The sequence below is a fragment of the Euleptes europaea genome, chromosome 16 (genome assembly GCF_029931775.1).
Source record: "Euleptes europaea isolate rEulEur1 chromosome 16, rEulEur1.hap1, whole genome shotgun sequence".
Taxonomy (NCBI): Eukaryota; Metazoa; Chordata; class Lepidosauria; order Squamata; family Sphaerodactylidae; genus Euleptes; species Euleptes europaea.
In genome coordinates, this window is record NC_079327.1 from 12,495,162 (window position 1) to 12,514,666 (window position 19,505).

General features: G+C 43.8%; 1 protein-coding gene across 1 annotated transcript in view; it reads left to right on the forward strand.

The window, feature by feature from the left end:
* The window catches only part of ABCC4 (ATP binding cassette subfamily C member 4), a 155,266-nt gene that overhangs the window by 74,408 nt on the left and 61,353 nt on the right, over window positions 1-19,505 (forward strand). Inside the window, exon 20 of the mRNA XM_056862133.1 lies at window positions 17,275-17,354. Coding sequence (XP_056718111.1) covers window positions 17,275-17,354 — 80 coding nt within the window. The remainder of the gene's footprint in view (window positions 1-17,274; window positions 17,355-19,505) is intronic.

The following is a 19,505-nucleotide window of genomic DNA, read 5'->3' on the forward strand; positions in this document are numbered from 1 at the left end:
CAGAGATCCAAAGACTTGTGGCTGAACCTTATCTAAAGTCTGATATTGACAAATATTGTTGACAGAGCTCATTCTGTTGACTTATTTCCTAGCCTCTTCTGTAGTTAGGAACAGTTTCTCCCTCCTCCCTCTCCTTTAATTGCTGAATGTTATGGAGTGTGAGTTCTTGGCTGAAGAGTTTGCGAATAAAATAAGTCTTGGTTTCTTTAAAGCCTTTGATCCTCAATTGGCTTATAAAAAATATTTGGATTCAAAGGGTCTTGCTGTCTTTTGCATGGTTTGCTGAAGCAAAATTTGGGTACTACCAAAGACATAGTTACAATTGTTTGATTTCATTTTGGTGTGGGGAGCCATGACAAAGAGCTTAGTATCGGATCCTTTTAAAGTTGAAGCGTCTACCACTAGGAGCAAAAGTTGTTTTTTTCCTAAAGGCAGCCCTCACGCTCTTTTTCTGTACGATTACTTCTTGTAGCAGATGATCTAATTTAGACCTCTGAGGTGAGTCATCCTTCATCAATGGGATTTAAATCCAGTTTAAACTCAGAATGACAGATGTCCTTTTTGAGTCACTCCTGTATCTGTTTTTAAACCTAAAAAAGTGATCTTTGAGTCGGGTCTGTCTATGCGGAGCAGAGGAGATGAAGTATGAGGGTATAGTTAGTCAGTCACTGTATCCTCAGCATGTTTTTAAGTGGGAAACACACATCTGGAATTTGCGCCTGATGCTTATTGGTTTTGAAAACATTAGGGATCTTCCCCTTCTTTCTTTTTAATTGCTGCCAGCATTTATTTGGGATTAGGGCAATGGTACAGTGCGGCTTTCTGTTGACATGCGGATAACTTCACTGCCGTTGTGAAGTGAAGCCCTTGTTGTTCACTAACAACCCCCGCTTTCCCCTTGTACTCAGGGGCTGTTGATTCTTACCTCCTGTTGCAGTAGGTAGTTGAGAGTTTGAGAGGACTCGGTCTACCTGCCCATTTAGAAGAAGAAGAAGAGTTGGTTTTTATATGCCGACTTTCTCTACCACTTAAGGAAGAATCAAACCGGTTCACAATCACCTTCCCTTCCCCTCCCGACAGCAGACACCCTGTGAGGTAGGTGAGGCTGAGAGAGCTCTAAGAGAGCTGTGACTAGCCCAAGGTCACCCAGCTGGCTTCATGTGTAGGAGTGGGGAAACAAATCCAGTTCACCAGATTAGCATCCACCACTCATGTGGAGGAGTGGGGAATCAAACCCAGTTTTCCAGATCAGAGTCCAGCTCAATTTAAACCCATTATTGCAAGTCCTATCCTCTGCTGCCAACAGGAACAGCTGCCTGTTCACCGAGTGTCTGAAATGCTGGGTTAACTTGGAAGTGGTCATTGGATTTGGCATTTATATTTTAGGCACTGGTGTTAGCGTATTTCACTTCAAGAAGGCGAATTAGCAGGTCTTTGACCAAACCTCTAATTTGTTCGTTTCATTGATTACAATCCACGATCAGCCAACCACAAACCTTAGAGCATCGCCCATTCCAAGGACTGATATACAAATATTGTGATAATTTGGTAGCGAATATAATGTGAGGCTCGAATACCAGTACTGCTAAGACTAGCAAGAGGGACAAGATTTTAAAAGCATTTTTTTAAAAGCCAATAGAAAGATGATTAAGCTGCTTTCACAAAATACGAATAGATCTCTTTATACGTCAGAAAGCCCTTTGTGCTCAGATTAGCAAGCGAAGCTTGCTTTGTGAGCCAGGGGCCAATTGGTATTAATTATTCCAATTGTTTGTTGACTGGGGAAGAAAACCAAAAACGATTTAGGAAATGATTGGAATATAAATCAAAAGACAGCAAAGGGCTTTATAAAAGATAACAAAAATGTTCTCCCAGGTAGGTCACTGAAGAATATTAAATCTCATAATGACAAAACTACAGTAGATTGATGATGAAGCAAAACAGTGTTTCGGCGCCTGGGGCTGTCAGCTTTGTAAGAGAGCTGCAAAGGTGTACCAGACAGTCAGTCTCTTCCTCTCCCTTCTCCTCCCTCCCCCGAAATACACAAACACACATAGAGATACTTGCATATATAGGCATGCATGTGTGCACGCGCACACACACGTTTATCCCATTTTCAATAGCTCTTATTCCCAACTTCACAGCTGTTTGCTTTCTATTCTCCCACCCCCTTCTCTCTCTGGAAATAATAATGCAATATATTTCTGTGCTTAAACAAAGATTTTTGGAGTGGATCCTTGAAGCCACCTGGCCGTTACTTATAGATAGGCATAGTTGTAACTGATTTGTGTCTGTTTGTGTGTGTTTGAAAAGCCATTTTGGTTTTTATATGCCAACTTTCTCTGCCACTTAAGGAAGAATCATACCGGCTCACAATCACCTTCCCTTTCCCCTCCCCACAACAGACACCCTGTGAAGTAGATGGGGCTGAGAGAGCGGTAGGTGGGGCTGAGAGAATGTGACTAGCCCAAGGTCACCCAGATGGTGTGTAGGAGTGGGGAAACCAACCCTGTTCACCAGATTAGCGTCTGCCGCTCATGTAGAGGAGTGGGGAATCAAATCTGGTTCTCCAGATCAGAGTCCACCACTGCAAACCACCATTGTTAACCACTGCACCACACTGGCTGTGGATACTGTTCTGTGATTGGGAATGCTGGTTTTGTTAATATTCCCAGTATTGGAGAGGGAACCTGTTTGCCTAGATGCATTACTCATGAGCCATGGATCATTTGGATGTTGCGGGGAGGGCGGGCCAGCGCACACTGAATGTGCTTAAGGGTCATGTGTATGGGGCTGTTCTGTCAGCCCAACTGACTCTGCGGTGTTGCTGTGAAACTAAAATTCCCTGTGTACTTTTTGTTATAATACCGTTGAGTAAAGATTCTCTTGTTCATGCCTAATCGGGATGCTCTCCATAGGCAATGTCTAGCTGAGGATGCTTTATTTGGAAGGTTGAACTAGAAATGATAACCCACACAACCAGTTTAGGAAGTTGTCGAAGGCTTTCACGGTCAGAGTTCATTGATTCTTGTAGGTTATCCGGGCTGTGTAAGACAGTGAAAGACACTGTCCTTCAGCGTTACTCCTCTGAAGATGCCTGCCACAGCTGCTGGCGAAACGTCAGGAAAGAAAATACCAAGACCACGGTTACACAGCCCGGATAACCTACAAGAATCAGTTTAGGAAGTTGTTTCCTCTTCTGATGAAGTATCACTGTTCAGCTTTGAGAACTGTATCTTGCTTCTTCTTTTTTAACCAGAAGACCAACCTTGTTTTACGTATATGGAAGACACATAGGCCCCATGTAGTTGTAACGTAGACTCATATACTCCTTTCTTCCTGTTTGTACATTCCTCCCTCTCTTGCCTGTAGCATTAACTATGGTTCAGCAGTGTGTGTGTGTGACTCCCGTCAAGTCACAGCTGACTTATGACGACCATGTGGGGTCTTCAAGGCAAGAGACTCCAGAGGTGGCTTGCCGTGGTCTGCCTCTGCTTGGGCTGAGAGAGTTCTGGGAGAACTATCCCAAGGTCACCCAGCAGGCTTCCTGTGGAGGGGTGCAGAATTGAACCCAGTTCTCCAGATTAGAGTCCACCTTTCTTAACCATTACACCACACTGGCTCTCTGTGAAACACCAAGGATGGTCATGAACACATGAAGCGGCCTTATACTGAATCAGACCCTTGGTCCATCAAAGTCAGTATTGTCTACTCAGACCGGCGGCAGCTCTAGGGTCTCAGGCAGAGATCTTTCACATCACCTACTTGCCTAGTCCCTTTAACTGGAGATGCCGGGGATTGAACCTGGGACCTTCTGCATGCCAAGCAGATGTTGTACCGCTGAGCCATGGCCCCTCCCCGTGGGCCCTGAGCACTAACCATCATCACTGCCAAAGCAGACATAAAGTTCCATCGTATTTAATACCACAGTAGGTTAAGGGAAAGGAAATTTTAGAAACCTATTTATTTATTTATTTATTTATGTTATTTATAGCCTGTCTTTCTTGCTGGGGGCTCAAGGTGGATTACCCAGAATAGCTCAGTAGAATCAAACAGAACGGGTCATCCAATGGACAGTGCAATAGAATTTGACTTGGAGAAATCTGGAACCAACCAGAAACAGTGGTGAAACAAAGCAGAAGTATTAGCCTGACACATTAAACGATGGAGAAATTATATAATAGGAACCTACTTACAGCAACCTACTTACATCAACTAGATACAAAGGTTATATGCAATGATAGAATGAACTATATAAAAGCTCCTGATCCTCCAGACCAAATGTGGAAGATAGAAAGCATTACACCTCTACTGGACCAACATCGGCCAGTCTTTTTGCAATTAAAAAGACAAAACAAAAACCCAGATGCTTTATTCTTCTTTCTGAGCTTTTTGCTGCCTATCTGTGTGCCTGAGAGTCTTGTTGAAATAGTAAATTAATTTAGTTTATAAACAACACGCCTAGGTCTCTTGCATGCGGCAATGTTAGAAAATGGGTATTATCTGAGCGCACTTCTGCTCAGCACTGTGGTGCATGTTTGTAAAAGTTGGGGAAAGCTATTATGGTCTTGTCAATTTCAATCCTCCGGGGGCTATTGGGTGCGTGTGAAAAACTGGGCATATTTTTCCTTGTTTGTATTTAGAGGATCCCTGTAGCGAAGCCAGTAATAACTGCATAGCAGTATACATGGACAGGCAGTGTTAATGACATATTTTTTTAAAAGATAAGAGGCATATATAAACATTTCTTTGGAAGAACATGGAACGGAACCTGGAAGAGATCAGTAATTGTCAACAATTCAAGATATATACATTTCTCCCCTTTTTTTCTCTAGAAAGATTTTTTTTTCAGAAACATGGTTCCTTTTAGAGCTTATAACCCAATTTTAATGGTTTTGATGATTTACCGATTGTGCTGCATTGAACTTCACTAGTGTTGCCGCGGGGTGTGTTTTCTGTCAGCATTTGATATGGGCAAATTCACTTTTTTGTCAGTGCTTTGATAAACAGGAAAATGCTTATAGTTGCAATGAGAATGTTTTGTTGAAGCAGTTGCTGCCATAGTCTGACAGGCACAGAGGTAACAGTTATCCTCTTCAAACATTATCAGTTATAAGGAGGCGACCACCCTGTGCCGGCTTCCATAATGAATTTCAAGTTTGGGTACACAATTGTGTTTTATTTTGTGTACGCCGTGTAAAACCAGTGGGCATGATCTAGCCCTTCACACACAGAATGGATCCCACAATGTTCAATGAAACTCCCCCCCTCCACACCCCCCTCAGAGGCACCTAGAACCGAGTTCATTGCCAGACACCCCACTGTTATCTAAAATGGGATGCAGCCTAAATATTCCAATGTTGTCATACTGGACCAACACAAGAAGTTGGGCTTCTAATGGAGAGGGTAGACATGACATCAGGTCCCATGCCAGTAAGGTAATGTCGGAAGAAGGCTATTGAAGACTTCTGTTTCTTAGATTTTCCAGCTCTTTGTTGATGGCTCATGTTGTTTTTCACAATGTTGAAGGCAAAGGGATATTGGAATCTATTGCACAGTCCATTTGAATGCAACATGATAACAGGGGTAACATCTTGAGCACAAATGTGGGGTGAAGTTGCAGCTGACTTATGACACACAGGGCTTTTTTCTAGGCAAGAGACATTCAGACGTGGTTTGCCATTGCCTGCCTCTATGTAGCGACCCTGGACTTCTTTAGTGGTCTCCCATCCATGTACTAACCAGGGTAGACCCTGCTTAGCTTCTGAGATCCGACATGCTAGCCTGGGCCATCCAGGTCAGGGCCGAGCACAAACATTACAGTTAAAATCAAGTGTACTTTCACAACATGAGACAAGCCTATCTGAATTTGGTCTTGCTAAGAATGATGTTCCCAGTCTTCAGATCCTTCGGTGCTTGAGATTTAAGTGTTGATTTCCGTTGTATTTTGTTGAACACATGAAGCTGCCTTATACTGAATCAGACCCTTGGTCCATCAAAGTCAGTATTGTCTACTCAGACTGGCAGCTGCTCTCCAGGGTCTCAGTCAGGGGTCTTTCACATCACCTACCTGCCTAGTCCCTTGAACTGGAGATGCCGGGGATTGAACCTGGGGCCTTCTGCATGCCAAGCAGATGCTCTACCACTGAGCCACAGCCCCTCCTCACCGAGCCCGTCTTTCCTGATGAAGTATGAATAATTTTTCTTTCTTTTCTTTAAAAAAAAGAAAAGAAAAAAGAGGTGGGGTAAATTGTCAAGTGCTTCCATTATTTGGAAGGAAAGATTTGAACATCCACTCCGGAGTGTCAACAAACACCTGCATAAGCAGAAGTGGCTATCAGGCCACCTTAGTACATTCTGATTTCATGCAATTAAAGCGGTTTACAGAGTTTGTTAAGAAAAAGGATATCACACACTGAGGTTTGATGTCTCTTTCATGGAGAACAAAAGAGTTTCGATGCTTTCGGTTCAAGTTTGCCCTCACCATTGTGTAGTGAGGGAGGTTTAATGAGTCATTGTTTAACTTAGATACTGCCAAGTATTTGACTGTTACACAGTCCCAAATGTGTACATAGCACTTTTCTGGCAGACCCTTATTTAACTATGATTAATTGGCATTGGATAGTTATTTAATTACTTCAGAAGAAATCTTAAGTACAGTGTGTGTTCTGATTAAGTTATTTAATGTAATAACATTCACAGAACTGCTTGGGCGAGTATGTTCCCACTGAAGTTTAGTGTGCATCACCAGAAGGAAGCAGGCACTTGGAAATCTCCTATAATTCTAGGACACGTGAAGTTTAATTTTTCTGTATTGGGGGCACCATTTCCCAAGCGCTTGTGGCTACAACCTTGGCAAAGGGGAAGAAAACCAGCAAAATTTTGTTAATTGGCCTTTTTGCATGGCTGTTAACAGATTTGTCCTTCGACGAACTTCCCTTAAAAAATAGCAGTTTGAATGGTAAAATATATGTGGGCCACGTTTCCCTAGAATGAAAATGGAGATCAAGATATGCCCCCTTCTGAGCTTATTGCAGGGAAGTCCGGTTACTGAAATGTGTATGTTTCATATGTATGTCACCTGCTGGAAAGCAAAGTTAGAATTCCTTAATGCCAATAAAGGCGTTTGTATTCGTTCGAATTAGAATTCTTGTATCATTAAATGCATATATAGTCAATTTGAAAATCTTCTGTGATCATGCAGTTTCTTCTGAGCATTTTTGACATATCTTTATCCAACCCTTCCTTCAGAAAGTAGACCCTCAAATGTTTTCCACTACCGTACAGGAAATCTAAGATTCTAAGCTGGATCCGTGCGGATGAGGCCTTTTTCCGTTGAAAATAGCCGTACTTGGCCCACACAAAATCCAGAATAAGGAACAAAATTCCATGTAATACCTTTTTATTTGGGCCAACCAAAATGTCACAAAATATTGCGCAAGAGCATCAGAACGAGAGCCAGCGTGGTGTAATGGTTAGGAGGGGTGAACTGTAATCTGGAGAACCGGGTTTGATTCCCCGCTCCTCCACATGAGCGGCCAACTCTACTCTGGCGAACCAGGTTGGTTTTCCTACTCCTACACATGCAGCCTGCTGGGTGACCTTGGGCCAGTCACAGTTCACTCTGTATTCTCTCAGCCCCACCTACCTCACAAGGTGCCTGTTGTGGGGAGGGGAAGGGAAGGCGATTGTAAACCTCTTTGAAACTCCTTAAAGGCAGAGAAAATCGGGGTATAAAAACCAACTCTTCTTCTTCAACTCTTAATTTTTTAAAAATGAAAGAGGGAAAAAAAACAGGTGGTCTTCTCAGCTTTTGATGTTAGATGCTGACAGGCTTACAGTTTCGTTGCTGTAGGTGTTGGATTGAAGCACTTGCATTCTGGAAAGAAGCAAGCAGGCTATACCCTTGGAAAGCTGCTCCAGACTGTACGGGGACCCTCCAGAGGTGCACTTGATGAAGCGCAAGGGGCTGCAATTGGGAAGGGGAAATTGGCGACTTCTCTGTGTATGCACTGAAATGCCTTGGGCATGCACAAAGAGCTCTTTGGGTCCCAGCCATGCAGTTTTCATTATTTGCTCTGAGTGTATGAAACGTTGGCTTTGCATCTTTGAGTGGCGCCATTTGGTACGCTGTCTTCCTTCTCTAGAGCTCCGTTTTCTGTGCGGCGTATCACCGGAGTCCCTTCTGCTTCGCCGTTTTAATCATGTTCGTGTACCAATTCTTTCCAAATCGCATGCGTCTCCTTGTCATCCAAGAATTAACATGCGAATTAGGGTTAGGCTGATTAAAAGAAATGGCTTGACACTGAACAAAATTTATTTTACATTAGGCTGAAAAAAGCTGTGCTTTCTACACTTTTATTGATTTAAAGAGATCCTCTTTTTTTTTTGCCTACCAGAAGCTCTGACAAAATGCTCTTTAGAATGCTGCATTTACTTAATGGAACATTATAAGACAAGCACCAAAGCTACAGTTTGTTGGCGTCGATTAGCGACTTGATTACCCATGAGAACTAAGTAGTTATTTTAAAATGTGAATATTGCATATAAACAATCTTCCTTGCGGAATGATTAGTGTAGCTGTTGGCCAGGCTGATACTTACTTGGCTCTGAAATGAAATTATATTATTCTGGCACTCATTGGCAGTTGTCATAACTTTAGATGTTACTTTGTGCAACACTTTTCGTGTGTTATTTGTTTTGGGTTACAGTGCCAAGACGGTGCTTCTGCTGTGCTTATCTCGTAAACCTTATTTATTCCGAGCTCTGAAAAGTTTATAGAGAGGAGAGTGAGTTACAAGCCTGTAAACTGTTCGGGAGAAATCCCTCTTCAAAAACTCTTCAAACAACCTGCACGGGGGGGGGGGGGGGAAGGCGGGGACACACAAGACGGGAACTTCTCAAGAAGAAAAAAGCAACAGGCTTTATCCATCTTGCTTTAGTAAAAGAACTGCAGGTGACATTGTTTTAAAGTAGTGGGTACTGCAGCTACAATTGCTCAACTTGTTAATTTTTTGCAAAGGTGTGGGTGCTGAATGCTGGTAGTGTCACAGAAAACAGTTAGGATTGTTTTGATACTTGTATTTATAAAATGAGGGAATGATTTTTCTCTTAAGCAGTTCCTGTGTGTTACATGTAATGGACACTGCAAAATATTTGTTTACGGTCTTTGTTCTAATAAACCATGCATTTAAGTTAAAAAAAAAAAGACAGGAACGTGTGGAAGAACAGGAAACAAAGCTGGAGATGTTCTCTGAATTGAGACTTGGTGTGACATGGTTTTGTGACTGTTTCGTTACTCCAGCCCTCCTAGGCCCTATATCAAAGTTACAAAATGAAATTGACTTCCCACTTTCCTCCTTTCTGTTAACAAGAAGTTTTTCTAGTTAGATTTAAGAAGAGGAGGAATGGGAGTTGGTTTTTATATGCTGTCTTTCTCTACCACTTAAAGAAGAATCAAACCAGCTTACAGTCACCTTCCCTTCCCCTCCCCACAACAAACACCCTGTGAGGTAGGTGGGGCTGAGAGGGTGTGACTAGCCTATGGTCACCCAGCTGGCTTCACGTGTAGGAGTGGGGAAACAAATCCAGTTCACCAGAGTAGCGTCCGCCGCTCATGTGGAAGAGTGGGGAATCAAACCTGGCTCTCCAGATCAGACTCCACCGCTCCAAACCACTGCTCTGTACCACTACACCACGCTGACTCTCCATGCAGTTGCTACTTTAAAGAAAATACCACTCTGCTTTTGCCACACCCAGAAATGAAGCAGGTATCTACAAAATGCACCAAGCAAAACGACAGTTCTGTGGTCCCCCCCACTCCCATTGCACACTGTGTATCATAACCTCAAGTTGTGTGGAAGCTCACTGTTAAATAAGGTTGAGCCAACGATGAAAACGGTTAGGATGTAATCATAACAGCTGGTGTAACTGCATAACAATTTAAGATGGATGTAAACAAGCTGGAACGTGTCCAGAGGAGGGCAACAAAGATGGTGAGGGGTCTGGAGACCAAGTCCTATGAGGAAAGGTTGAAGACCTTTAGCCTGAAGAGGAGAAGACTGAGAGGGGATATGATAACCATCTTCAAGCACTTGAAGGGTTGTCATGTAGAGGATGGTGCTGAGTTGTTTTCTATTGCCCCAGAAGATGAGACCAGAACCAACGGGTTGAAATTAAATCAAAATAGTTTAGGTCTAGACATTAGCAGGAATTTTCTAACAGTTAGAGCAGTTCCTCAGTGGAACAGGCTTCCTCGGGAGGTGGTGAGCTGTCCTTCCCTGGAGGTTTTTAAGCAGAGGCTAGATGGCCATTTGTCAGCAATGCTGATTCTATGACCTTAAGCAGACGATGAGAGGGAGGGCGTCTTGGCCATCTTCTGGCCATGGAGTAGGGGTCATTGGGTGTGTTGGAGGGGGAGGTAGTTGTGAATTTCCTGCATTGTGCAGGGGGGTTGGATTTGATGACCCTGGTGGTCCCTTCCAACTCTGTAATTCTATGATTCTATGGTGGAAATTGCATTTCTTTTAATACAGAATCTCAGAACTTTGAAAATTCTTTGGTGGTTGGAGACGTCTCCCAAACCAGCATGCCAGAAGTGCAAAGTGGAAATGCCACTTCTGGGAAAAATCCTGGATGAGTCAGTCTGTTTCTCATACTCAGACCCAGTCTCGGAGTGACTTTTCACACATTAAAAGCATTGCTTACCTTATTTTCATACTGACACCTTTTAATATCTGCTTTAGCATATGTTGTTAGACATTCACCTACTAGGGTGGGAAAGTACCCAGTTTATCCATTTGCATGAGTTCCTGGAATTGACATGACAATCTATTGTTTTAAGCAAATGTTGGAAATTAGAGGCTTGCGTAGGTCTCGGCCAGAGCTTCCGAGTTAACACAGGGCAAAGTATTGTAAATAAGGAAAATGGTTTATTCTCGAGGGAGGCCAAAAAGTCAAGGTATGTAAGAAATATGGGAAACATAAAATGTATTTGCAGTGTATTATCTCAGATGCTGAAGGCTAAATAAAGCACGCGTATCTCGAATGAAGGGAAAACAGAAAATTGTCAATATATAATTTCCAAAGAACAAAAGCCTTTTTCAAAAGTCTTCTCAAAGGTTCAAGGGCTGCTCTCTGTTCAATAGAAACAAGTTTTTTTTCTGGCTGGCTACCACAGCTTTACCACATATTATGTCTCCGGGTATACAAGGATATCAGTGAGGTGTGAGAGTCTATGTGATGTACTGGTTGAGTGCTGGACTGGCACTCTGGGAGACCCCGGGTTTGAATCCCCCTTCTGCTGTGTAAGCTTGCTGGGTAACTTTGGGCGAGTCACACACGCTCAGCTTAACGTACCTCACAGGGTTGTCATGAGGATAAAATGGAAGAAGGGAGAATAATGTAAGCTACTGTGGGTTTTTATTGGGGCAGAAAGGCGGGGTATAAATGAAGTAAATAAATAATACTCAGTTAACAAAATATCAAATATCATCTATATATCTATTTCCCAAGCACGACTCATTCATTCATTCATTCATTCATTCATTCATTTATTTATTTATTTCTACTTATTACCCCGCTCTCCTCGGCCAAAACTGGGCTCAGAGCGGCTTACAAAATATAATTGTCCCATTAAATCAGTAAAATCAGTAAAAATATCCCTATAAAATCATATAAATACTTTAATTTACCTAAGGTGCCTCTAGAGTGTAAGATATGCGGATATCTAAAGCCGCAGATTGGGGCCACAACAGAAATTCCTGCAAACTTGGAGGATCCCCTAGGTTTTCAGAAAAATCTGAAAAGGTAACAGAAAAATCTGAAAAGGTAAAAAAAAAAAATCATTTGGTTTTTTTTTTAAATGCCCTCAAAATTAAACGAAGTGCTGTGTCTGCGCATGCGCAAACAATGCACTTAACTGTTGGTAAACTGGAGAGGGGCCCACTGGCAGCTGCTGTGAGGGGGGAGGAAGTGGGTGGGTGGCTGGGATAGCCCCCACTGCTGCTGATGTGGGGGGTGGGAAAAGAAGCATATAGGCGGCAGGGAGAACCACTGCCTCTGCTGTTGTTGGCGGGGGGGGGGGAGGAAGAAGCAGACAGGCAACCAGAGAGCTGCTACTGCTGCAGTGTGGGGGGAACAGCAGATGGGTGTCTCAGAGAGTGCTGGTCTGGGGGGGGGCGGGAGTAGAGGGGGAATGAGCTATTGGGTGGGGGGCAGAAAGAAAGGAAAGTCACAGGCATGGGGGGAAGTGTAAGAAAAGGGGTGGTGGAAGGGAGAAAGAGTGAGAGATGGAGAAAAGTAGGGGGAGATTGGAGGAATCAAAGGTGGGGAAAATGAGATAGCTCCTTCAAATTTCTTGCGGGCTCCCACTTGTACCTTATATAATTTTATTAATCTATTTATTTATTAAAAACGTTTATGCCTCACCTTTCCTTAGGGTTCAAGGCAGGTTACAATAATGTGTGTATTAAATGCCATCAAGTCGCTTCTGACTCATGGCGACCCTATGAATCAATGTCCTCCAGAATGTCCTATCTTTGACAGCCTTGCTCAGGTCTTGCAAATTGAGGGCCGTGGCTTCCTTTATAGAGTCAATCCCTCTCTTGTACAATAATAATTTTTTTTTTAATTCCAGCAAAAACCAAACATAAAATAAGGTTAAAAAAAGGTAAAGGTCCCCTGTGCTAGCACCGGGTCATTCCTGACCCATGGGGCGACGTCACATCCCGACGTTTACTGGGCAGACTTTGTTTACGGGGTGATTTGCCAGTGCCTTCCCCAGGCGTCTTCCCTTTACCCTCAGCAAGCTTGGTACTCATTTTACTGACCTCGGAAGGATGGAAGGCTGAGTCAACCTTGAGCCGGCTACCTGAAACCAACTTCCGTTGGGATCGAACTCAGGTCGTGAGCAGAGCTTGGACTGCAGTACTGCAGCTTACCACTCTGCACCACGGGGCTCTAACATAAAATAACAAAACCCAAATCTCTCCCTCCCCCCTTAAAAGATGCATACCAATTCAAACCCCCTCAAAAGCCCTGGCAAATAGTCAGGCCTTGTAGTACCTCCTGAAGATCTCCAAGGACGGGGCTCCACTCACCACTTCAGGGAAACCCGTCCCACAGAGCAGGAACCACAGTAGGAAAGGCCCAGTCTCTGGTTGATGCCAGACAGGCTACCCTAAATAGTGGGATACTCAGCAAATGGCTACCTGAAGTCTGTAGTTGGTTCACAGGGATATATTAAAGGAGATGGTCCTTCAAATTTGTGGGTACCAAGTCTGAAGGGCTTTTGGACCCCCCATATTTGAAGCACTATCTCCTTCCATACGTCCCTGTATACCAACTGTGGTCTTCAGGCAGGCATCCATTAGCTATCCCACCACTTAGAGTGGCCCACTTGGAGGTTGTTTTTAAATAAACAGTATAGTTAATATGGCTACTTCCTATCCTCTTGGTGTAGTGGTTAGGAGTGGTGGACTCTAATCTGGAGAACCTGATTTGATTCCCTCCTCCTCCACATGAGTGGTGGACTCTAATCTTGGTGTAGTGGCTAGGAGCAGTGGAATCTGGAGAACTAGGTTTGATTCCCCACTCCTCCACATGAAGCCTGCAGGGTGACCTTGGGCTAGTCCCAGTTCTCTCAGAACTCTCTCAACCCCACCTGCCTCACAAGGTGTCTGTTGTGGGGAGAGGCAGGGAAGGTGATTGTAAGCCAGTTTGAGACTCCTTTCAGTAGAGAAAATCGGGATATAAAAACCAACTCTTCTTCTTTCCACTCATAAAGGAAATAACCTTCACAATACTTTGTGGGTCTTATTACACACTTACACAACTTTTCTGAATGGATCCTAGATGTGCTTAAGCTTTTATGAGTTTTTGAAGTTCTTGCCTGCAGTATGCAGATGTACCCAGGGAGGATTAGAAAGTCTTTGTGGAGCAATCTGACATAATTGCCAGAAACTGTTGCATAGGTATGGGACGAGATCAAAGATCGAGAGACGGCTATGCAATGGATATTGAAATCAAATATACATCTAGATGAGTTTGCCATAGTTCCAGAGCCTTTTAACTGTTGTATTTTTTACCTAATGCAAACTGAACAAGCAATATGAGAACTTTGGAACGTATGGGAAGCTAGTACATAGTGATTCTTCATTAGTTTTACAAGCATTTGTTCAGTACACACATACTACAACTTGATCTAGGTAAACTGCTGGCTGTTTTGTGTACGAGTCTTAATGGTGCATAGTCACTTGATACTTGTAATGTCATGAGAAACGTGCATCCCAAAAGCTTTGAGGTATTGAAGCGACATTCCAGGAGGAGGCAGAATAGGCTGGTGGATTCTTTGCTTCATAAAAAATAGGCGTGACCCCCGTTCACCGTTTTTGCTCTACAGTTCATCTTTAAAGTGCGGGTATCAGGATATCTAAGAATCACCATGGTTCTGTCTGCAGAAAATTAAATCATTGGAGGGAGTTTAAATCCCCCCTCCCAAAGAAAGGAATGTTGTCAGCATATGTGCACTTACTGCGAGTCGGAAGGGGATTTAGGAGACAGCTGAGCCCATGGACCTGGCCACAGCTGGGGCGCTGGATTAAGTGTTGACAAAATTGCCAATAGCAGCCCTGTCACCTCTGCCTTTCTGCAGGTTGGTGGGTGGGGAGGAGGCCCAGGAGATGCTACAGATGCCATCCCTCCACCGTGCCACTTGGGGGAGTCATTACTGTACCCTCCAACGTGGAGAGACAGCGTGGTGTAGTGGTTAGGAGCAGTGGACTCTAATCTGGAGAACCGGATTTGGATTCCCCACTTGTCCACATGAGAGGCAGACTCTAATCTGGTGAACCGGGTTGGTTTCCCCACACATGAAGTCTGCTGGGTGACCTTGGGCTAGTCACAGTTCTCTCCGAATTCTCTCAGCCCCACCTGTCTCACAAGGTGTCTGTTGTGGGGAGAGGAAGGCAATTGTAAGCCGGTTTGAGTCAGAGAAAAAAGGGGTATCCCTTAGAACAATGGTTCTCAACTTTTCATATCTTACATCTCACCCAACAAAGAACCTGGGTCCCAAGTAGGGTTGCCAGGTACCCTCTCGCAACTGGTGGGGGGTGGGAGGGTTGAGGGATTTACTGGCAGTAAAGAGTGGCCTACGCTGGCATTGGCGGTGATGTCACTTCTGGTGGGCACCGGAAGTGACGTGATCACACCACTGTCAACATGGTAGAAGTCATCTTTACCATAATTTATTTGCCCAAATACGAGAGCATCCTGTGATGCTATGACATCACTTCTGGTGTACTCCAGAAGTGACATTGCTGCATGGCTGGTGACACTGGCCTAGGTCTTGTTTTCTTGCCAGTAAGTCCTCTCCTGCTAGCCAGCTGATTGACACCTGGAGGAGGGGACTGGGGCGGGGGACCCTCTGCCCCCTGGCAGGGGCCTGGCAACCCTGTACCATGATAGAAACAAAAAAAATCTGCTTTTCACTGAGAAGGGCATGTATATGTTTATAGACATATACATTACTACCATACCAGTAGGCCACAGATTAGGGTTGCCAGGTCCCTCTTAGCCACTGGTGGGAGGTTTTTGGGGCGGAGCCTGAGGAGGGCGTGGTTTGGAGAGGGAAGGGGCTTCAATGCCATAGAGTCCAATTGCCAAAAGAGGCCATTTTCTCCAGGGGAACTGATCTCTATCGGCTGGAGATCAGTTGTAATAGCAGGAGATCTCCAGTTAGTACCTGGAGGTTGGCAGCCCTATCACAGATGGACCATCTGTGACACGTAGGGTTCACAGGAGACAGCATGTCAGGTAGACATTGCCGGAAGAAGTGAGCGTGTCTCACAAAAGCTCATATAGAAATAAATGTTTAAAGACGTTAGTGCCACTGGACTTTTTCTTTTATTTTGCTACAACAGACTAGCACAGCTACTCCTTTGCAAATTCTTAGGCCATTTATGCATAGGAGGTTTTGCCTTGGATTTGCCGCTCTCTAGATGCACATTTTTCCTATCTGAATTCTCAAAACTTAACAATAAGCCCCCGTGCAGAGCTTTGAGAATTTGGATGGGAAAATGTGCATCTAGAGAGTGGCAAATCCAAGGCAAAACCTCCCATGCATAAATGGCCTTTGTGACTTTTATGAAAACCCTGCATCCCACCAGTGGTACATGTGCTGCCGGTTGGCAATAACTGCCCCTGAAGACCCAGGAGAAGATAGCAAGAAGGTAATAAATAAGCTTTTATTTCATAGTATTTTTTCTTTGCTGCTTGGGGGTTGGGGGGGAGAATAGCTCAGCCTATTTTTCATTACTCAGAAGTTTTGTTTTCTACCATCAAGTCACAGCCGACTTATGGCGATCCCGTAGGGTTTGCAAGGCAAGAGATGTTCAGAGGTGGTTTGCCATTGCCTTCTTCTGCATCACACCCCTGGTATTCCATGTCAGGGTTTCTGTATGTAATAGCTACCTGCTTGGTAAGTTGCACCTGGCAAATACTTGCCAGGGTCAAAGCTGAGAGCGTGTGACTGGCCCAAGGTCATCCAGCAAGTTTCCATGGCAGAGCTGGGATTTGAACCTGGGTTTCCCAGATCCTAGTCCGACACTAGCTCTCGTTAAAAAAAAAAAGATTGGCAACCCCTGTCAGGAGATCTGTTCATTCTTCTTAAAAAAGGACGTGCTTCATCCGACAAACAGTAGCAGAACTCTGGTTCCAGAAATACTTGCAATGTCAGTTGGGTGTGCAGTAACCATACTTACTGTGTCGAAACCTTCCTTGAAATCTAATTAGTTGAAATGCATGCTCAGAGTAACCAGCATTCTTCTATCCAGGCTCATGGCTCAGTCTAGGCCCGGCTTGGCTCCATTTGTCTGGTCAAGTACTGATGTGGGAGGGAATGTCCTCTTTTGCTCACCATTACTTTTGTCGGCAATAAGGGATTAGTGAGAATGATTTTGAAACCCAGTATGCTTGAGAAGTAATTCAGCGCAACTCTTTTGCATATGCAAAGAAGAACTTTTTCCATAACCGTCCTTTTTGTAGAGTAACAGTTACTGACTTCATAGCCGGCCAATAAATTGGTTTCCACTGCGTGTCAGCTGTTTTGTTTTGATTTAATTTAGATCATCAAGCCAATTTGCAGTAAAATGAGGATGGAAAATAGCTTCTGTTTCAAACTCAGATCATCAAACTAAACCGCCAAACCAAACATACCCATTATTATTTTTATTTTTTAAAAAAACCCTTCAATTTCTTTCTCATCCTGTTTTATAGGAAGGATTCTAAACCGTTTCTCCAAAGATATTGGACACCTGGACGACTTACTTCCCTTAACATTTTTGGACTTTACACAGGTAAATGCAGAAACTGTTGTAAAATTTTGTTTGTTGTATAATTATGGTCTTTGTGTGTGTGTGTGTGTGTCACTCTTTTAATGTTTGTGTCGATATTTTTATTAGCCTTTCAGCTGGGTTTTAATGAAAGAAATTGTTTAAGTAGGGTGTAGTCAGAGTGCAGAGGGGAAAAAAGGAATGAGTAATCAGCGGCAGGGAGGTGTTGGCTCCCTCGCCATCATGTCAAGGTTTCTGTACGTAGTAGCTACATGCTTGGTAAGTTGCGCCTAGTTTTGCCTTTGGGCCATTTGGCACGCTTGCCACAGCGTTATGAAATATATCCACAGTAAAGAAACAATCAGCTCACATGAAAAGATAGCACCCGATTAACCTAATTATGCGTGTACTTCCTCAAAGAAGCCAATGTTTACCACACGGTTGGGGATTAAAACAGGTGTGGCTATTTACAAAGAAGAGATTAGCAATAATAGGGCTGCGAATAATAGCTGTAATGAGAACAAAAGAAATAAGTTGTTATAAGTACAAAAAAAGAGGGAGCTGTTTTAAGTGCAAAAGTGTTGGAGAAGTAGCAAGGAAGTAATTCTGTGGCAATGAACTAGCTTGTTAATGTCTTCTCGGCAGAGGAAGCAAAATGTGGATTGTTCCCCATAGGCTGTAAGGATTCCTGTTGCGCTAGGATCTTTCTGTAGTTTGAATCTTATTCACACTGGGGAGGAGCAGCCTAGGATTGTCAACCTCCAGGTACTTAGCAATATGACACCTTTGTGTTCAAACAAGTTACAGAGAAATCCTAACACAGATAGGCATGCAGTGACCACAATGATATTTTGCCTTATATACTCATACGTAAATCCTACAAAATCACATACAATAGATCAGTTCATATCAAAGAATCTCATCAAAATCCAAAATAATACTCTCTAAATGCAGGTTCAATTGCTTAGTAGTCCCATTCAGTCCAACTTTTCATTCCATAGGAGTACATAGGTGTATTCAAAAGAAACAGTTCAATTTCTCATTCCATGGGAGTGCACTGACGGTTCTCTCGAGTTACTCCGTTTCGATGTCCTTCATCAGTTCCGCTTCATAAGGCTCCCCTTAGTCTTTAACATTCATTTCTCAAAGTGCAATGCACTGCATCCTTTAAGCTTACTCTGTTCCCCTCAGGGATACTGCTAGAATCTTTCTGAAGTTTGAATCTGAAATGCCATTCTTATTCACAAGGGGAGGGGGGAACAGCCTAGGGTTACCAACCTCCAGGTACTAGCTGGAGATCTCCTGCTATAACAACTGATCTTGCTGTTACAACAAATAAGTGGGGAGGTTGGCATCAATGGGCCCTGGCAGCTGCTCCACCTTGGGGACACTGATGCCAGCTCTGGCACAAGCTCAGCCTGCCCCCAAAAGCTGTCCAGAATTATTCAGTCTTGAAGCCTTGCTGGCTACCCAGGAGATTAGGAGCTCCCTTAACTTCTTCCAGGAGGCTGTTCTACAGACATGGGGAAGTCACTGGAAAAGCCCATGCCCAGACCATTGCAAAACACGCCTTAGAAAACCAGAGGTAGAAGAAGGAAGAAGTGTTGGTGTTTATATGCCGACTTTCTCTCCCGCTTAAGGAAGAATCAGACCGATAATAAATTTAATAAAATGATTAAAAATAAAGGAAGCAAATATTGCAGACAAAAAAAAGGAAGAATCAAACCTTCCCTTCTCCTCCCCTCAACAGACACCCTGGGAGGGAGGTGAGGCTGAGAGAGTGTGACTAGCCCAAGGTCACCCAGCTGGCTTCATGTGGAGGAATGGGGTTCACCAGATTAGCCTCTGGTTCACCAGATTAGCCTCCGCCGCTCATGTGGAGGAGTGGGGAATTAAACCCGGTTCTCCAGATTAGAGTCCACGGCTCCAAACCACCGCTCTTAACCACTACACCACGCTGACTCTCAGAGTGCCATGTGGGAACATGCAGGGAGAGGCAGTCCTTCAGATATGCAGACCCCAAGTCATGAAGCTAAGCATCAACACATGGAATGGAACCCAGAATCGGACTGGTGGCTTGGGTAGGGGCCTCACAATGGGAGTTGTATGGTCTTGTGCCAGGGCTCCTCAAACATGTCACCACTTAAATCAAGAATGAACATTGAGCTCCTCTGT